Source organism: Helianthus annuus, chromosome 9 (genome assembly GCF_002127325.2).
Source record: "Helianthus annuus cultivar XRQ/B chromosome 9, HanXRQr2.0-SUNRISE, whole genome shotgun sequence".
NCBI classification, from domain to species: Eukaryota; Viridiplantae; Streptophyta; class Magnoliopsida; order Asterales; family Asteraceae; genus Helianthus; species Helianthus annuus.
Genome location: NC_035441.2, coordinates 30,714,797 through 30,732,996, shown reverse-complemented (window position 1 = coordinate 30,732,996; position 18,200 = coordinate 30,714,797). Strand labels below are relative to the sequence as shown.

Genomic DNA, 18,200 nt, shown 5'->3' with positions numbered 1-18,200 from the left:
CCCACCACCTCTTTAAATGTATTAAAGAGGGTCCTATCTGGGCACACATGACGGGTTGCCCCAGTATCAACCCACCACCCTTTTGGCTCGTTACCCACCAAACTTACCTCCTCCGCCATGGCAGTGAGGTCTGAAATCATGGCCACTAATGGCATACCATCATCATCAACCATAAGAGCCGTGTCACGTTTAGGCTCTTTACATTGGTCAGCACGGTGACCAGTTTGTCCACAGTTGTAACACTTCCCTTTAAAGGGACCAGCCTTCTTCTTCACACCACCTTTCTTTGGCCCAAGGTCAACACCTTTGTTCTTCCCTTTTCCATTGAACTTGTGGCCTTTGTTACCCTTGTGACCCCTTGAGGATTGACCATGTTCCACAAGGTTCGCTTTTGCAGAAGCTTCAACTTGACCTCCTTTGTGTGCTATTCTGTTGTCTTCTTCAATACGAAGACGAACCACAAGGTCTTCGATAGTCATTTCCTTTCGCTTATGCTTAAGGTAATTCTTGAAGTCCACCCAACTAGGAGGCAATTTTTCAACAATTGCTGCCACTTGGAATGTTTCACTCAGATTCATCCCTTCTGACAGAATATCACTAAGAATAATCTGCAGTTCTTGGAAGTTGACTCATCACTGTTTTTGAATCAATCATTTTATAGTCCAAAAACCTAGCCACAACATACTTTTTAGTACCCGCATCCTCAGTCTTGTATTTCCGTTCCAATGACTCCCATAACTCTTTGGCAGTTGGAACCTTGAGATACACGTTATACAGGGCGTCTGATAGGCCATTCAACACATAGTTGCGGCATAAGTACTCAGAGTGTTTCCAAGCATCAATAGCATTCACAGATTGGACATCGGATGTCCCTTCTGCGAGAACAGGAGGAGACTCTGTCAAAAACCTCGCAAGGTTTAGAGTGGTCAGATAGAACAACATCTTTTGTTGCCATCTCTTAAAGTTCAAACCAGTAAACTTCTCTGGTTTTTCAGCATGGTTAGCAACTGCTTGAGCCGCTTGGGTACCAACCAATGGTCCCATGGTAGTGGATGTGGATCCAACGGCGGTTGATGTGGTTGCTGCAACAGTAGCCATTGCTGAAACAAGAATAAAAATTCAGTCAACTTATAGCAGAAACATATTGGTTTACAGAAAACCAATACAAACTACAAAAGTTTGCTAATGAACAAAACAAACTGTTTATAATTTTTTTTAAACCAAAACAGTGAACGAGTTTTAAAAATCTGTTTTAAGCTTGTAGGAGACCGTTCACAAAATAAATAAAATAACAATTTTTTATTAATAACCAGTCTGTTTGCAATACATAAATAAGAATAGAACTAAACTGAAAGAAATTACAATACAAGAAATGTAAATCAAACTAAGAACAGATTACAAGAAAAACAACGGTGACTGAGGCACGTGAAGATCACGCTTCCCTTAAAACAGATTTCGGGCCACCCAGGTGAACCCGTCTGTTTCCCAGGGTATAACAGCCTAAGCAGATTGTACTGCCGGGATTAGCCTAGCACCTGAAAAAATACCTGAAACAAGAGTGCGTAGGGATTTAAGATTAGGGAAATCGTTAGAAGCTGTGTGTGAGGTATAAACCATACGAATTTCAGTCTGTCTAAAACAAAGCACAAAGCTTTGTATTTATACTGATTAGAATTCGAATAGGATAACTGAATATTGAATGCACCCTTCAATAAAATCAGTTATAGAATTCAATAGCACAATGAATTCTGAAACCTATAAAATAAATTCAGAATTCAATTGCATAATAAATTCTGTAACTTAACCTTTTGATTGGTAGAGTTTGAACAGTCTGTAGTTGACAACACCCGGCCAAGACACATATAAAAAATACTAAAGGCGGCTCCAAGCGGCTCGCGGCGATGCGAGCGTGCAAAGTGCGCCATCAAAGCGCCACATTGCGCCCATCGCCTTCGTCCCGTGCCCGGGCGCGGGCGCGGGCGCGTGTCGGGTGCTTCGCACCCTCCTGGCTGCCACTGGGTGTGAGTTGTCACACAAGAATACATTCGTGTAGAAAGTTCAAATTATAAATCCACAAAAGATTTATCTCTCCACCTATGTGGGACAAGCTCAATTTCCCACATGTTTATAGTTCCAACACACAAACTTAATGCACAAGATCTCTCATTCATCTTGGCTTAAATATTAATAATTAATTATATTAACTCATAATATAGTATTAATTATTAAATTTCCAACACCGGATCACACCGGCAATTTTACCACCTCACCAGGGCGTGAGTTGGTAACAAATGAGGTTATGTACAAAAATATGGTAGGTAACTGAGAGTGTGAGACATTATTACAAGATCACGTACAAAGCCATACCATGTGGTATGTGGAAAATGAATAGCCTTTATGAAGCTCACCACCTAATATTGTACGATTTCTTCATGACCACACATGAATTACTGTCCAAAATACAATATATATAACTTTACTATTAACATTTTATGTTTTATTAAGGGGATAAGGAGTGGGGGGCGGCAAAACGAAATCACCGATGCGGCAATGGGTGGCAAACCAATGCCAACCCATTTGCCACTTCCATGTTTGACGAAAATGTTGAGAAATCGGTGAGCCAACACCGATGCGGCAAAGGGAAGAAGGAGAGAGAGAGTGGGGGTATGGGGTGGGGTCCATTCCAATCTCAACCAATCACATCTTTTTTCCTTTTTTTTTAAAAAAATAGTTTACCACTTCACCAAGTGTTTAAACCATTGCCAACATTTTTCACCAAAGTTTAAACACTTTTGCCTAATTGACATGACGCGCTCTCATTGGTCGGTTTTTTGGTTTGCCACTTTAAAGTGTTTAACCACTCCTTATACCCTAAGCAATAGAACAAAGGAATCGAACTCCACTTAACTTAATTAAGATTGACACTTTTCAAATTAACAAAAATAATTTAAACTATTTTTTTTCATGTCAACTCGCAAATTTTAAATCACAACAATCACATCACTACCACCCATGCATTAGTGTTTCGTGAGCGGTGACTCTGTGAGGACCCTCACACTCGTTGGGAAAAATCATTAAGCCATTGAAATGTGTTCACATAGCAATTTAAAAAAAAAAATTAGTATAATATTTTATTTAACATTTATTTTGATTTTTCTTAAATAATTTGTAGTTATCTTTAAAAAATGAAATACACTGTTTTTCTAAATTATTACATACACAGTTTTCACAAGTTTGGTTGGACATTAATCTTTTTATTTAGGTTTTATTTTTTCAAATCAATAATTATTGAAAAGTAATTAATAAAAGGCATTAAAATTCTTTAAAAAAAAAATCACACACTCTGTTACTTACTAGGTTAATGAGAGTGAGTAGGGCTGTAAACGAACCGAACGTTCAGCGAACAGTTCGTGTACCGTTTGGCGGGAAGTTCGTTTATGTTCGTTCGATTAGCTAATTAATGAACGAACATGAAAAAAAAATTCCGTTCGGTTAGCTTAGCGAACGAACACGAATACAGGTCTTGTTCATTCGATTGCGTTCGTGAACGTTCTGTAATATGTTCGGTTACGTTCGTTCATGTTCGTTCGTTTACGTTCGTTTGATTATATTAAAAAAATATAAATAATAAACCTTTTTATCTAAACATATTGAAAATTTGAAACCCTATTTTGTTCTAAAGCTAGCTAAAACTTGGACATTTTAAGACATTTTTTTGGGATAATTATGTCTAAGTTACTTAAACTTGATTCATCGTTTGGTGGTGTAGTAGACTTCTTGTGTTTTGATTTATCATTTGATGGTTGTACTTAATTACTTATATTTAATGTTTAAGGATAACATTGTTTTATATTTTATTTTCAAGTTAAATGTCCGTTTGTGTTTGTTTTTATTTGCTTGCGTTCATTTGTGTTTGAGGACAGGGTTCACGAACTATTCGTGAACAACTGAATTTCCTTCACCAATGAACACGAACATAAACTTGTGTTCAATATGCGTTCGTGAACAGTTCACGAACATATTAATTTCCTTAAAAAACGAACATGAACATGACCTTGTTCGTGTTCGTTCGATTCATTTACAACCCTAAGAGTGAGTAACTTTCGTACTTCTATGGTGCTTATATGGCTTCCGCTCACACTCATTAGGTGTAACACATGCCCCCCTTTAAGTTTATTTTCATGTCTATGTTTAATTAGCTAAGCAGTGAATTAAATTATTAAACAAGTCTTTTCGAGAACATTATATTTTTAAAATAAAGATTAACGTAACGGAAATGTATTTTTTTAAACTATAGTATATAGTAAAAACCCAGATTTTTAAATTAGCTATCCTTTAAAATAAAATTCAGCCGTTCTTAGACACCTAAATAAATGTTTCTCGTTTGCAAATATTGCCTTTATAAACTTTTTTGGTTTAGTCGACAAATAACATCAATACTAATCATAATCATAATCAATACTAATATTGATAATCGTACAAGCTTTCAATAATCATATACTCATAAACTAGGAAAATCTCAAGTGATAACAATACAACCTTAAAACTATCTTATTTTCCTTTTCTAAACTTAGATTACTTCTAGTACAACATTGCATTCTTACATTTGTTAATCAAATGTTGATAGACATTTCAAATCTATTATACACCTTTTTGAATCTATAGCTAACTTTCCACGATGTTTGTACATGTAATCTCACGGTGCATGATTTGATATTGATATTAGCCAGTAATGCAATTATGAAAGTAGTCTAATCCACATGAATCACTAATGGTTGTTGGTATGAACACCCATTTTATACATCGTTCCATATCCTTCATTTTCATGAATCTCTTGAAAAGAAAAAGGGCAACTTGTTGTGCTGAAACTGATAATGACATAGTGTCGCCGTCGCTGGTTACAGGTAATCCGGGTTATCAAGTGAGATCTGAAATGAATATTTCAATTGGTTAAGAAAATGTCATCACCCAATTAAACTAGTCAAGAGATGTACTATATTTCAACAAAATGTCATAACCCAATTAAACTAGTCTAGATTAGGGCTGTTCATGAGCCGAGCCGAGCCGAGCCAAGCCAAGCACGGGCTCGGCTCGATTATAAACCGAGCTGGCTCGGCTCGGATTTGAAACCTAGCTGAAAATCTAAGCTCGGGTTCGGCTTGGTTTTAAACCGAGCTAGCTCGGCTCGGCTTGGTTTGGCTCGATTTTATAAAAAAAAAAACGAATATATACCTCTTAAAATTTAATAGCCTAAAATATTATTCAATAATTTAAAAGAATATATTCAAAATAAGTTCAACCTAATACAGTTCAAACCAAAATCAAGTTTAACAACGCAAAATAAGTTTTAATTTCAATAAAATACAATATTAGTTCATTAGTATGGTAATAAATCTTCAAATATGCCATAAATATCAAATTACAAACCTATATACATGTAAATAATAATCAGTTTTTTGTAATATATTATAATGTATATAAAATTAAAACTTATTATAAGTAAAATAATTCGAGCTAAACCGAGCCGAGCTACAAAGTTAGCCGAACCGAGCCAGCTCGGCTCGTTACGAGCCGAGCCGAGCTAGGCTCACTTTCTAACCGAGCCGAGCCGGCTCGGCTCACTTTTAAACCGAGCCAATTCGAGCGAGCTTTTTACGAGCTAAATCCGAGCGAGCTCCGAGCCGTGAGCTTTTTGAACAACCCTAGTCTAGATATACTATATTTCATTATCACAAAGAGCTAATAAAATATGGAAGAAAAGTAGATACATATATGATTGATGAACATATTTGGATGAGAAAACTCACTTAGATGCAGAGATCTATGGCGATGATGCTAAAATGGGCAACTAGTGAACTTGGTTGATATCAAAGAAGCTGAGATGGGTTTAATAACTTACTTTAGTTGTACCTCTTTATTAGACCATCTTGAAAACGACATATGAAATTTATTATATCTAACAATGATAGAGTTAAATAAGGGGTGAGGTCCGGCAATAAAATTCAAAACTCTTATAAGGCGCAAAACGTCATAAAGCATAGTAATCTCAGCCATAAAACACACCCAAAGCCCACAAATAACTGAGTGAAGATTACTAAAACATTGTATTCGAACCCTAACAGTCCATAAAAACTTCAAACACACCATCATACAACTATGAATATAAAACACCACATGATAATCAACATAAAACACCACAACGTTACTAACTGGATAATCAGAGCCTTATCATCCAAAAAAATCAAACAAAACCCACATAGTTGATGTTTCAGTAATCTTCCTTGCGTTATTTGTGAATTTTTGGTGTGTTTTATGGCTGTCATGATGGTGTTCTAAGACTTTTTACACTTTTTAAAAGTTTTAGACTTTCTAGCCAACTCCTAACCATATATATATATATATATATATATATATATATATATATATATATATATATGGTTAGGGTAAAAATGAAGTTGTGAGAAGTTAGAGAACTCAACCTTAAGAAAGGTTTTCTAATTTCTTTTTGCCAAAACTCTTAAAAAAATCAACTTGTACAAAAAAAAACATTTACAGCAGTTGTAAAGGGGGCAAAAACACCACTTCGATTTTTTTTACAATCATATTTGTAACATTTTAATATAAGGGGTGTGAAAAAATAAGGGCAAAACTCGCACGGGAAGGCCGAGTTCTCTAAGGTAAGGTAACGTTTGTTACGAAGAAATAGAAGGTGGAATGGAGTGGATCATTCTGATTGAATGAAAAGAAACATGTTTGGTTATCATGCGGTAATGGAATAAAGCATTTCACGAGAAATGTAAACCTTCCAAATATAATAATTTTAATTCCTTTGTAAGATGATGTTTTTTTTTCATTCCTTTAAGGAATGGAAAGAAATATATTATTATTATTATCAATATTTTTATTATAAATTTTTTACCATTATTATTATTATTATTATTATTATTATTATTATTATTATTATTATTATTATTATTATTGTCGTTTTTAATAACACACCGCCTTCATTCACCTCTGCCGCCACCCACAGGCGACACCACTACCGCCACAGTCGTCGTTGTCACGGCCCTCGGCCCCGGTTTGACCCGGTCCAGAGCCGCGAAGCAGGAAATCCGGTGGTATATAATTTAAAGCGACAGCGGAAGTCTTTTTAATATAGGATCTTTTAATACTAAAATGCCCGTTTACTTTATTACATAAAGTTTAGGGATAAAACCTGTAATTTACAATAAGGTGATTTCACGGGGAAATCTTTATTTCTCAAAACATGTTTCTTTATTTATTTAAATTGAGCCACTCTTTTAAGCTGATAGTGCTTCACGGCACTTTTCTTGGATCATACCAGATCACCTGAAACATGTTTGAAAAAGGTTTTTGTCAGCGGGGAAATACTGAGTGAATCATTCATTTTACTGAAATGGACACATTTTGTTATAATTTACAGTATTAAGAGCGATTACAATGTTTCCATATCAACCAACTACCCACAGTATTTGTCACCCGACCGGATCTGTGACTGTGGTCATATCACTGTTGGGTCCGTTCACCCACAAGTGACATAAATCACTATTTAGGTCCGACTACCTAACAGTGTATATCATGATTTAGGCTCGCTCACCTAAAATGATAAAAACAGTAGTAATGTGCACAATACCCCACATACTGGCTGTAAATTTGGCGATTACAAAGACTTAATCCCTGTAATTATAACTTTGGAAAATAATTTGGAGTATTGTAAAACAGTTGATAAAAAGAGAATGACTCACATTGCAGATTTAACGAGCAGTGTATAAGCCTACTGATTAGCCTTGATCAACCTAATTTAATTAACAATGCACACAAACTGGGTTAGTAACTAATACAACATTTACGACAATTCACGAGATTAAACCCTCACAACGATTTACAAAGTGCGATACTTAAATATGCAGCAGATTCACAACGAATAACAGAGCATAGCCCAGATTTGGGCAATACGCAAATATCGTGTCGGAATCACGACGAATAACAAAGTATAAACTCAATTTGAGCAGCACTTAAACAATCGTTGGATAGTTTCAATCGATCAAACGTTGAATCGTAATAGCGATCGAGTTAATACCCGGTATTGGCGCAGCACCTCGATAATAATTATAATTTCGTCTTTACAGTAGTGGAACTTCGTTTTTACGAAATTATTTCGACATCAGTGGACTGTGGAGGTAACAGGCTATTTATAGCTGATTTTAGGGTTTTACGCGGCCCGCGTAAACCCTCATGTTACATTTACGCGGCCCGCGTGACCGCCTAGTCTATGCGTAGGGTTGATTGGTCACCAGTAGGTCCCCCAATTGGTCAACACGTGGCCCTGGCATCCTTATCCGGTCAACCTCAAGTTGACGCGGCCCGCGTAAGACATGACTTGTCTTTTACGCGGCCCGCCTGAGACCCATAATTTTGTTTTTCTTAATTTTTGTTATGGTTTAGGGTTTCAGGGGTCGGAGTTTATAAATACGGGTATATTTTAGGAAGTTTTGAGAGTCCTTACATCCTCCCCACCTTATTTAAATATCGTCCTCGAGATTTATTGGAATAAGTAGGGATATTTGCGCTTCATTTCTGATTCCAATTCCCAAGTATACTCCGGTCCTCTTTTTGAATCTCACTTGACTTTGACCAATACTAGTCGTTTATGTTTGAGAAACTTGATTTTTCTATCTTCTATTTGTAGTGGTTTTTCTACAAATTTCAGTTTTTTCATTTATCTTTATATCTTGAAGAGGTACTACCAGGGATTCGTCTGATAAACATTTCTTGAGGTTGGATACATGAAATACATCATGTACTCCAGCTAGTTCTTCTGGTAGTTGTAGACGATAAGCTACTGGTCCTATTCGTTGGATTACTGGAAATGGTCCGATGTACCTTGGACTCAGTTTTCCTTTCTTACCGAATCCTACTACTCCTTTCCAAGGAGAAACTTTTAAGAGTACTTTGTCTCCGACTTGAAATGCTAACGGCTTGCGGCGATTGTCCGCATAACTCTTCTGACGATCTCGAGCCGTTTTCAGTCGTTCCTTGATCTGAGTTATCTTGTCAGTGGTTTCTTGTACAATTTCAGGACCTGATAATTGACTTTCTCCTATTTCTGCCCAACAAACGGGAGTTCTGCACTTGCGTCCGTACAAGGCTTCAAATGGGGCAGCTTCAATGCTTGAATGATAACTATTGTTATAGGAGAATTCAATCAAGGGTAAGTGGTTATCCCAATTACCACCAAAATCTATTACACATGCTCGGAGCATGTCTTCCAGAGTTTGTATCGTCCTTTCACTTTGTCCGTCTGTTTGTGGATGATATGCCGTACTTAAATTTAGTCGGGTTCCCATTGCTTTCTGGGAAGCTAGTCCAGAAATGGGAAGTGAAACGACTATCCCTATCCGATACAATGGAGAGTGGAACTCCATGTAAGGATACTACTTCGTCTACGTACAACTTTGCTAACTTTTCCATGCTAAAGGTTTCTTTCATAGGTAGAAAATGAGCTGATTTGGTTAATCGGTCCACAATTACCCAAATCGCATCATTACCTTTTCTGGTTCTGGGCAACTTAGTAACAAAATCCATTGTTATGAGTTCCCATTTCCATACATGCATTTCTAATTATTGTAGTAGTCCTGAAGGTTTCTGATGTTCTGCTTTTACTTGTGAACAGGTAAGACATTTAGATACATATCTAGCTATATCCTTTTTCATACCTATCCACCAGAAATTATTTCTTAAATCTTGGTACATCTTATTGTTACCTGGATGCATGGTATACCTAGATTTATGGGCTTCCTCTAAAATTTTATTTCTTAATTCTTCTTGCTTAGGTACCCAAATTCTTTTCTTGTGGAATCTCCAAATTCCATCACTTCCTTGTTCCAGTTCCTTTACATACCCTTTTATTTCTTCCGTATCGTCCTTGATTGCTGTTTCTTGAATTTTCTTCAATTGTTCCATTAGATCTAATTACAAATTTAATCTAAGCATACGGACTCGTCGTTGCTTTTCATGATACTTACGACTTAAGGCATCTGCAACTACGTTTGCCTTTCCCTCGTGATATTGAATATCACAATCGTAATCACTTAGGATTTCCATCCATCTCCTTTGCCTCATATTCAATTCTTTTTGCCCAAATATGTACCTTAAACTTTTGTAATCAGTATAAACAGTAAATTTACTTCCGTACAGATAATGTCTCCAAATCTTAAGGGCAAAAATTATAGCTCCTAATTCTAAATCATGAGTCGTATAGTTTTCTTCGTGCTTCTTCAATTGTCTAGAGGCATACGCAATTACCTTCTTGTGTTGCATTAACACACATCCAAATCCTAATTTTGAGGCATCACAATATACTTCAAAATCTTCAGTTCCTTCTGGCAAGGCTAAAATTGGAGCATTTGTCAATCTTTGCTTTAAAATCTTAAAAGCTTCTTCTTGTCTAGGTCCCCATTCAAACTTAACTGTTTTACAGGTCAGCTTAGTCAAAGGTACAGCTATCTTAGAAAAATCTTTAATAAATCGTCTATAGTATCCAGCTAAGCCTAGAAAGCTTCTGATTTCCATAGCTGTTTGTGGGACTTTCCATTTAGTAATTGCTTCTATTTTAGCAGGATCTACATGGATACCTTCGTGATTCACCAGATGACCTAAGAATTGCACTTCTTGCAACCAGAATTCACACTTCGAGAATTTGGCATAAAGCTTTTCTTTTCTTAATAAAGTTAAGAGTGCATGCAAGTGCTCACAAAGTTCCTCCTGACTTTTGGAGTAAATAAGTATATCATCGATGAAAACGATCACAAATTTATCCAAATATGGTATACAGATTCGATTCATCATGTCCATGAATGCTGCGGGTGCATTCGTTAATCTGAAGGGCATGACTGTAAACTCATAATGACCATACCTAGTTCTGAAAGCAGTTTTAGGTATGCCTTCCTCTTGTACTTTCAATTGATGATATCCGGAGCGTAAGTCTATTTTAGAAAAATACCTAGCTCCCTGGAGTTGATCAAAAAGATCGTCAATCCTAGGTAATGGGTATCGATTCTTAATTGTAACTTTATTCAATTCCCTATAATTAATACACATTCTCATCGATCCATCTTTCTTTTTCACAAACAATACTGGTGCTCCCCAAGGGGATGAACTAGGTTGTATGAAACCTTTACTTAGTAATTCATCTAACTGCTTTTTCAATTCTAGCATTTCAGTGGGTGCTAGCCGATAAGGTGCCTTGGATATTGGTGTAGTTCCAGGAATTAGATGAATTTTAAATTCTACTTCCCTGTTGGGTGGTAGCCCGGGTAATTCTTCGGGAAAGACATCTGGGTATTCTGAGACTACAGGGATGTCCTGAAGTTCCTTACTTTTAGTGTTATTGATTATAGAAATCATATACACTACTTCTTGTTTTCTTGAATAACTAGCCAACTTCAAGACTGAAATGAATTTCAGTGGCTTTCGAGGTCTATCTCCTGTAATTAAAATTACGTCTCCAGTGGGGGTACGAATTTCTACAGAATTCTTATCACACAGGATTCGAGCATGGTTGGGTACTAACCAATCCATTCCTAATACCACATCGAATCCGGCTAATTTCATAGGTAACAGGTTTGCAGAAAACTTATGGCCTAATAGCTCTATTTTTCCTTTTTGCAAAACTTTATCTATGTTAACAGAATTCCCTTCTGCCGTTTCGACCGTAAAAATCTGCCTAAGGGTGGTTAAAGGTAAATTAAGAGCTTGGCAGAATGAAGTATTAATAAAACTTTGGTTTGCGCCAGAGTCAAATAATACTTTGGCATATATGTTATGAACTAGGAATGTACCAGTTATCACATCTGGGATAAGTTCCGCTTCCTGAGTAGTCAACTGGACTGCTCGTGCATTCTTCTTGGTAGCTCCGTCGGCCGTCTTAGCTTTATTATCTGCTGGTTTGGCTAGCTTAGGGCATTTTGTTTGAAAATGTCCAGGTTCTCCACAGTTGTAGCAGATTATTGTTTTCCTTCTACATTCTTCTTCCCGGTGTCCTATAGCTTTGCAAAAGTTGCAGGTCACATTGCATCTTCCAAAATGATTCTTTCTGCAATTTCTGCAAAAAGGCGGATTTGCGGATTGCCTCATCCCTTTCTTCTTGAACTTATTATTATTATTACCCACACGGAATCCTTGGGTAATCTTTTGAGACAATTCCTTCTTTCGATCTTCTTCTCTTGTGCACATCAATTCATCAGTTAGGGTATTAGCTAATTCCACTACATCGTCAATAGTGCGAGGTCTCGCAGCTTTTACGATATTACGGATTTCGCCAATTAATCCCCAAATGTAACGGGAAATGAGTACCGGTTCTGGCGAAGCCAGTGTTGGTACCACTCTAGCATATTCGAAGAAAGTCGAAGTGTATCCTCGACAATCCACACCTACCATCCGGCGGGTTACGAATTTGTTTGCCATTTGTTCCTTTTCATATCCGGGACAGAATTTTCTTTCCATTAATTGCTTAAATTCTTCCCAGCTCATGGCATAAGCTACATTTCTTCCTTTGGCTTGAAGTACCGTATTCCACCATCCTAGCGCTCCTTCTTTGAAAAGGTGTGACACGTACATTACTTTATCTTCTTCGGCACATTTACTTATTGCAATCACTGCTTCGGTTTTCTCTAACCATCGCAGTGTTGAAGTAGCCCCTTCATTACCTGCAAACTCTGCTGGTTTACAGGCAAGAAATTCTTTGTAAGTGTAACCAAGCGTTGCATCTTTCATTTTCTTAAGAAATGGGGCTTGTCGTGGATCATTATTATGATTATCATGATTGCCGCCTCCGTTTACACTATTACTAAAATTATCTTCCTGAGTGCGTTTACTAGGAATGATTTGTTGCGGTTCAGCAGGTTTTTAAGCAGCAGCCACAATGGCTGGAATAGCATTGGCTATCCCTTGAGTAATGATATTCTCAATATCTTGCCTAGTCATATATTGGTTTTCCTGATTTTGCTCAGATTGATTCTCTTCATTAACTGGTTCATTACCAGCATTTTCCATCTGATAATTTATTATAGATATAACTATTAGTATCAAATAATTTAATCTAACAGAACAATTGCAAGTAATCACATAATCTTTTTACAACACATATATAGCCAAAATTGTCGATTTCTCGACTTCCATTTCTATAGATTATATTAGGTATCAATACACACTGTTTATCTTACAACGTTTTATTCCTGAGCTATTTTACAGGGTTATATTTTGTACTACTGTTATTATATAACCAAACTTCCCAACCCCACTATTCTTTTATCAACTGGCAATTTAGTAGTGACGCTCCCTATCGTCGTATTTCCAGGAGATTTGTTCTCCCATTTCCCGAATCCTATTCCCCGTACCTATCTTCGCCAAACTGGCAGAGTTCGGCTAAGATTTCGTTACTCAGCGGCGGGTTTGGTATAGGTTCTGAGTCAAACTGCGGAAGAAAGGTATAAGGACTATTGATTGTGTTCTGGAACTGCCAATCGTTAGTCCACCACTCGTCCATTCCTCCTAAAGGTTGTGTGTGGATTAAAGGGTCTGGGATGGCTGGTTCCATTCCTCACAGTTTGCTAGTAGACGATCTATTTCTTCTTGAAATGTTACTTCCTCAGTTTGTTTAGAACTCTCTCCCATTTCTATCCTTGCTGGTCTAGAATTTTGCCCGATTTCTATTCCTACTGGCCTAGAGTTCTCTTCGATCTCGAACCCTTTTCCTTTATCCGTAGGATTTTCTATTTTTGGAATTCTCCTAGTTGCGGGTTTCCTCCTACGTACTTTCCTCCAACCTACATATCTTCTTCTTTTCTTAGCTTTTGCTTTCTCAGGAGGTGGAGCTTGAAATTCCACAAGTTCCTCAACGTCAGCAAAGTAACCAGTAAAGTCAGTGGAGACTTCGATTGGTGTAACAACTGTCACTACAATCAATAATTAGGACGATAATTAGTCGATAAGAAAACTCTAATTAAGACACCCAAGTGATTTGGCATTAGCCCTAAAATTTCCGGAACAATCGGAATCAGGATCAGGGCCCCTAAAACTCAAGGGGGTAAACCCTAGCTTAATAATTATCTAAAATAAACGTTGGTTTGAGCTGATTGGCTAAATTTCTGAATCACCAAGGCTAGTCCCGAGTCTAGGCAGCCTACGAATTAGACTGCTTAGCTTACGGACCGTAAGGGGTCAGGCATACGGTCCGTAAGGGAGTCCCAAAAATTACTATAAATAGCCGACCTTGGGACTTGAACAGAGATGTGAAAACGACGTAAATAGCTTCTGTGTACGTCGAGTTAAGGCTGTTATATCACAAACAACACACACGATCACGAGGTGCTGCCGCAATCAGGGTAATAACTCGATCGCTATTACGATTGAACGTCCGATCGATTATAACTATCCAACGATTGTCTGGATGCTGCTCAAATTGAGCTTGTACTTTGATTATTCGTCGTGATTTCGACTTGAATATTAGAGTGTTGTTCGAATCCGGACTATGCTCTATTATTCGTTGTGAATCCGATTGAATTATTGGGTATTGCACTGATTAATCGTTGTGAGGGTTTAATCTCGTGAATTGACGTAACTGCTGTATTAGTTACTAACCCGTTTGTGTGTGTGCATTGTGTTAAATTAGGTTTAATCAAGGCTAATCAGTAGACTTATATCTTGCTCGTTAAATCTGCAATGTGAGTCATTCCCCTTTTATAAACTCTTTTCTCACAGTTTGTGAGTCATTCTCTTTTTATCAACTGTTTTACAAAACTCCAAGTTATTTTCAAAGTTATAATTACAGGGATTAAGTCTTTGTAATCACCAAGTTACAGCCGGTATGTGGGATTTTGTATACATTACTTGATAATCTTCATTGGGGCAGCCGATGGGTGATATGACCATAATCACAGACACCACTGGACAGGTGGGCCAGTGGGTCGAGTGGTAAAGTACCGTGGGTAGTTGGTTTGATAATCAGAAACAGTGCAGTTGCACTTAATACTGTGAATTATAACTAATGTGTCGTTTTAGTAAAATGAATGATTCACTCAGTATTTCCCCGCTGACAAAACCTTTTTCAAACATGTTTCAGGTGATATGATGTGAGCAAAGAAAGAGAAGTGCCGTGACGCACTCCCAGCTTAGAAAAGTGGCTCAGTGTAAATAAATAAAAGAAACATGTTTTGAAAATAAAGATTTCCCTGGGAAATCACAGTGTTGTAAATTTCGGGAGTTATCCCTAAAGTTATAAAACGGGCAGTTTTCAAAAGATCCTGTTTTACAAGGCTTCCGCTGTCGCCTAAAATTTAAATACCGTAGGATTTCTGTCCCGCGGCTCCTGAAACGGGTCAAACCGGGTCGGGGGCCGTGACAGAAATAAGGTGGTATCAGAGCCACTGTTTTAAGCCTACTGATTAAGCTCACTGTTCTAATTGATTTAAGCCTATTGAAAAACAGTTAGGAAAATATTAATTGTTATTCTGTGAATATATGTGCTTTAACTTATTAATTGTTAGAATTACAGTATGGGTAAACAAAAGATTTCTGCTATCTACCGCAAATTAGATAGTACACCCAAAGAACAGGGAACCTCTTCCTCCAAATCTCCCACTGAATTAGAAGAAGGAATCTTTGTTCGTAAGGCAAATTATGAAAACCCACTTACCCCAGAGGAAAGGAATTTGATTATTAGGAAGGGTCAAGAGAAAAAGAAACCCCAAACCAAGAGAGTGAGGTTTAACCCAGAGATTCAAGAAATTAGCAATAATCCACCAGGGGAAAATAACCTAGATGAAAAATGGGCAAATCTGTATCTGCTCGCTACCGTAGCAGAAAATGCAAATCTTTAAAACCCTAAATCTAGAAATAAGTACTTCCCAGTAAATAAATAAATAAATCTGAGTATGTTCTGTTTAATGTTATGTTGTACAAATTGGTGTGCAATAAAAATGTTTATTTGTTAAACTTTGTTCCAAAGTTTTAACTTATCATTTTTGTGCATTTTGCATATACGCTACACGGCATGAGTGAGCTATCCGAGGCGTTTCAGAACCTTAACCTCTATCCTGTGCCAATTGAAGTCTCTCACAACTTCACTGGTTACATCGCTGACATAGAGGAACCTCTGGAATTCCAAGCTCCACCGCTGGAAAAAGCAAAACCTAAAAAGAGGAGAAGATTTGTAGGGTGGCGAAAGGTGCGCAGAAGGAAACCTAGGAGACTCCCTAAAATAGAAAATCCTGTGAGTGTGAGTAAGGGGAAAGGAATAGAAACCGGAGAAAGTTCCAAACAAGCAACGACAGAAATAGGGATAGATCTAAAGAAAAAGGGAATAGAGATTGGAGAAAGCTCTAAACAGCCTGAGGAGATCACATTCCAGAACGAAATAGATCGTCTACTGGCCAATTGTGATGTCATAGAGCCTGTCAACAATAATCTCTTCTCTTATCCTGCTACAGCTCAAATCCCAATAAACCTAGAACCAATGATTCCAGACCCACCAGTTCACAAACGACCATTAGGCCAAATGGAAGAATGGTGGACCAATGACTGGCAATTCCAAAATATAGTCAATAGTCCCTATAGTTTTCTCCCACAATTTGATCCAGAACCTCTCCCTAATCCGCCAATGAGCTATGAAAATTTAGTTGAACTGCGTCAGTTTGGTGAAGAACTGATAGGCACTGGGAATAGGATCAGGGAAATTGGGGAGCAAATTTCCTGGAAGTATGACGAAAGGGAACGTCACTACTGAACTGCCAGTCGATCCAAAGAATAGTGGGGAGGGTTGAAAAAGTTTGTTTGTATTATAACTAATACAGTAAAACTAAACTTGTAAAATGGGCAATAAAACGATGTAAGATAAAACAGTGTGTATTGAAGCAGGTATAATATAAAATGAAATAGAAGTCGAGGCATCGACAATTTTGGTTATACTTATATGTTGTAATAATCTATGTGTTTATCTATGCTGATTTTGTTACCACTAATTAGATACTAATAATTCCTATCAAATAAATTAGCAGTTGGAAAACGCTAGTAATGAACCGGTAAATGAGGTTAATCAGTCGGAGAAACATTCAGGAGATCAATACATGACTAGACAAGATATTGAAAATATTGTTGCTCAAGGGATAGCCAATGCTATTCCAGCATTCGTTGCTGCTGTAAAAAGTCCAATCGAACCGCAGCAAATCATTCCTAGTAAAAGTACTCAGGAAGATAATTTTAGCCATAGTGTAAATGGAGGCGGCAATCATGATAATCATGATAACAATCCGCAACAGGCTCCATTCCCCAAGAAAATGAAAGCTGCAACGCCTGGTTGCACGTACAAAGAATTTCTTGCCTGTAAACCAGCAGAATTTGCAGGTAATGAAGGAGCAACTGCAACACTGCGATGGTTAGAGAAAACCGAAGCAGTAATTGCAATAAGTAAATGTGCTGAAGAAGATCAAGTGATGTATGCGTCAAATCTGTTCAAAGAAGGGGCGCTAGAATGGTGGAACACAGTGCTACAAGCCAAAGGACGAAGGGTGGCTTATGCAATGAATTGGGAAGAATTTAAGAGTCTTGTTGAAAGAAAATTCTGTCCCGAATACGAAAAGGAACAAATGGCAAACAAGTTCCTGAGTCATCGTATGATAAGCGTCGACTGTCGAGGATATACTTCGACATTCTTCGAATATGCGAGGGTGGTACCTAACCTGGCTTCGCCAGAACCGGTACTCATTTCCCGATATATTTGGAGATTAATCGGAGAAATCCGTAACATCGTTAAAGCTGCAAGACCACGCACTATTGACGATGCTGTAGAATTAGCTAATACCTTAACCGATGAACTGGTACGCACAAGAGAAGAAGATCGAAAGAAGGAATTGGCTCAGAAGATTACCCAGGGAATTCGTACGGGTAATAATAATAATCGCTTTAAAAGAAGAGGAACGGGGCAATCCTCAACCCCGCCATTCTGTAGAAATTGCAAGAGAAAGCATTTTGGAAGATGCAATATAACCTGCAATTTTTGCAAATCAATAGGGCATAGTGAAGATAATTGGAAAAAGAAAGCCATAGTCTGCTATAACTGTGGAGAAACTGGACATTACAAGACAGAATGTCCTAAATTGGTTAAAGCCGCGGATAATAAAGGC

The 18,200-nt window shown here is 37.5% G+C and overlaps 1 protein-coding gene and 1 long non-coding RNA gene across 2 annotated transcripts; both read right to left on the bottom strand.

Annotated features, from left to right (window-relative positions):
- Window positions 1-597: 597 nt before the first annotated feature.
- LOC118481690 lies at window positions 598-1,618 on the bottom strand. The gene is made up of 2 exons (XM_035976893.1): window positions 1,548-1,618; window positions 598-1,100 (listed from the first exon to the last, which is right to left on the bottom strand). Exons 1-2 carry the CDS (start codon window positions 1,615-1,617, stop codon window positions 598-600), a joined length of 573 nt encoding a protein of 190 aa, XP_035832786.1. The 5' UTR covers window position 1,618.
- Window positions 1,619-4,484: 2,866 nt separating this feature from the next.
- Window positions 4,485-5,904, bottom strand: LOC110939428. Its single transcript, XR_002592248.2, has 2 exons — window positions 5,808-5,904; window positions 4,485-4,928 (listed from the first exon to the last, which is right to left on the bottom strand). It is a non-coding gene; the product is annotated as an uncharacterized LOC110939428 (long non-coding RNA).
- Window positions 5,905-18,200: the final 12,296 nt, after the last annotated feature.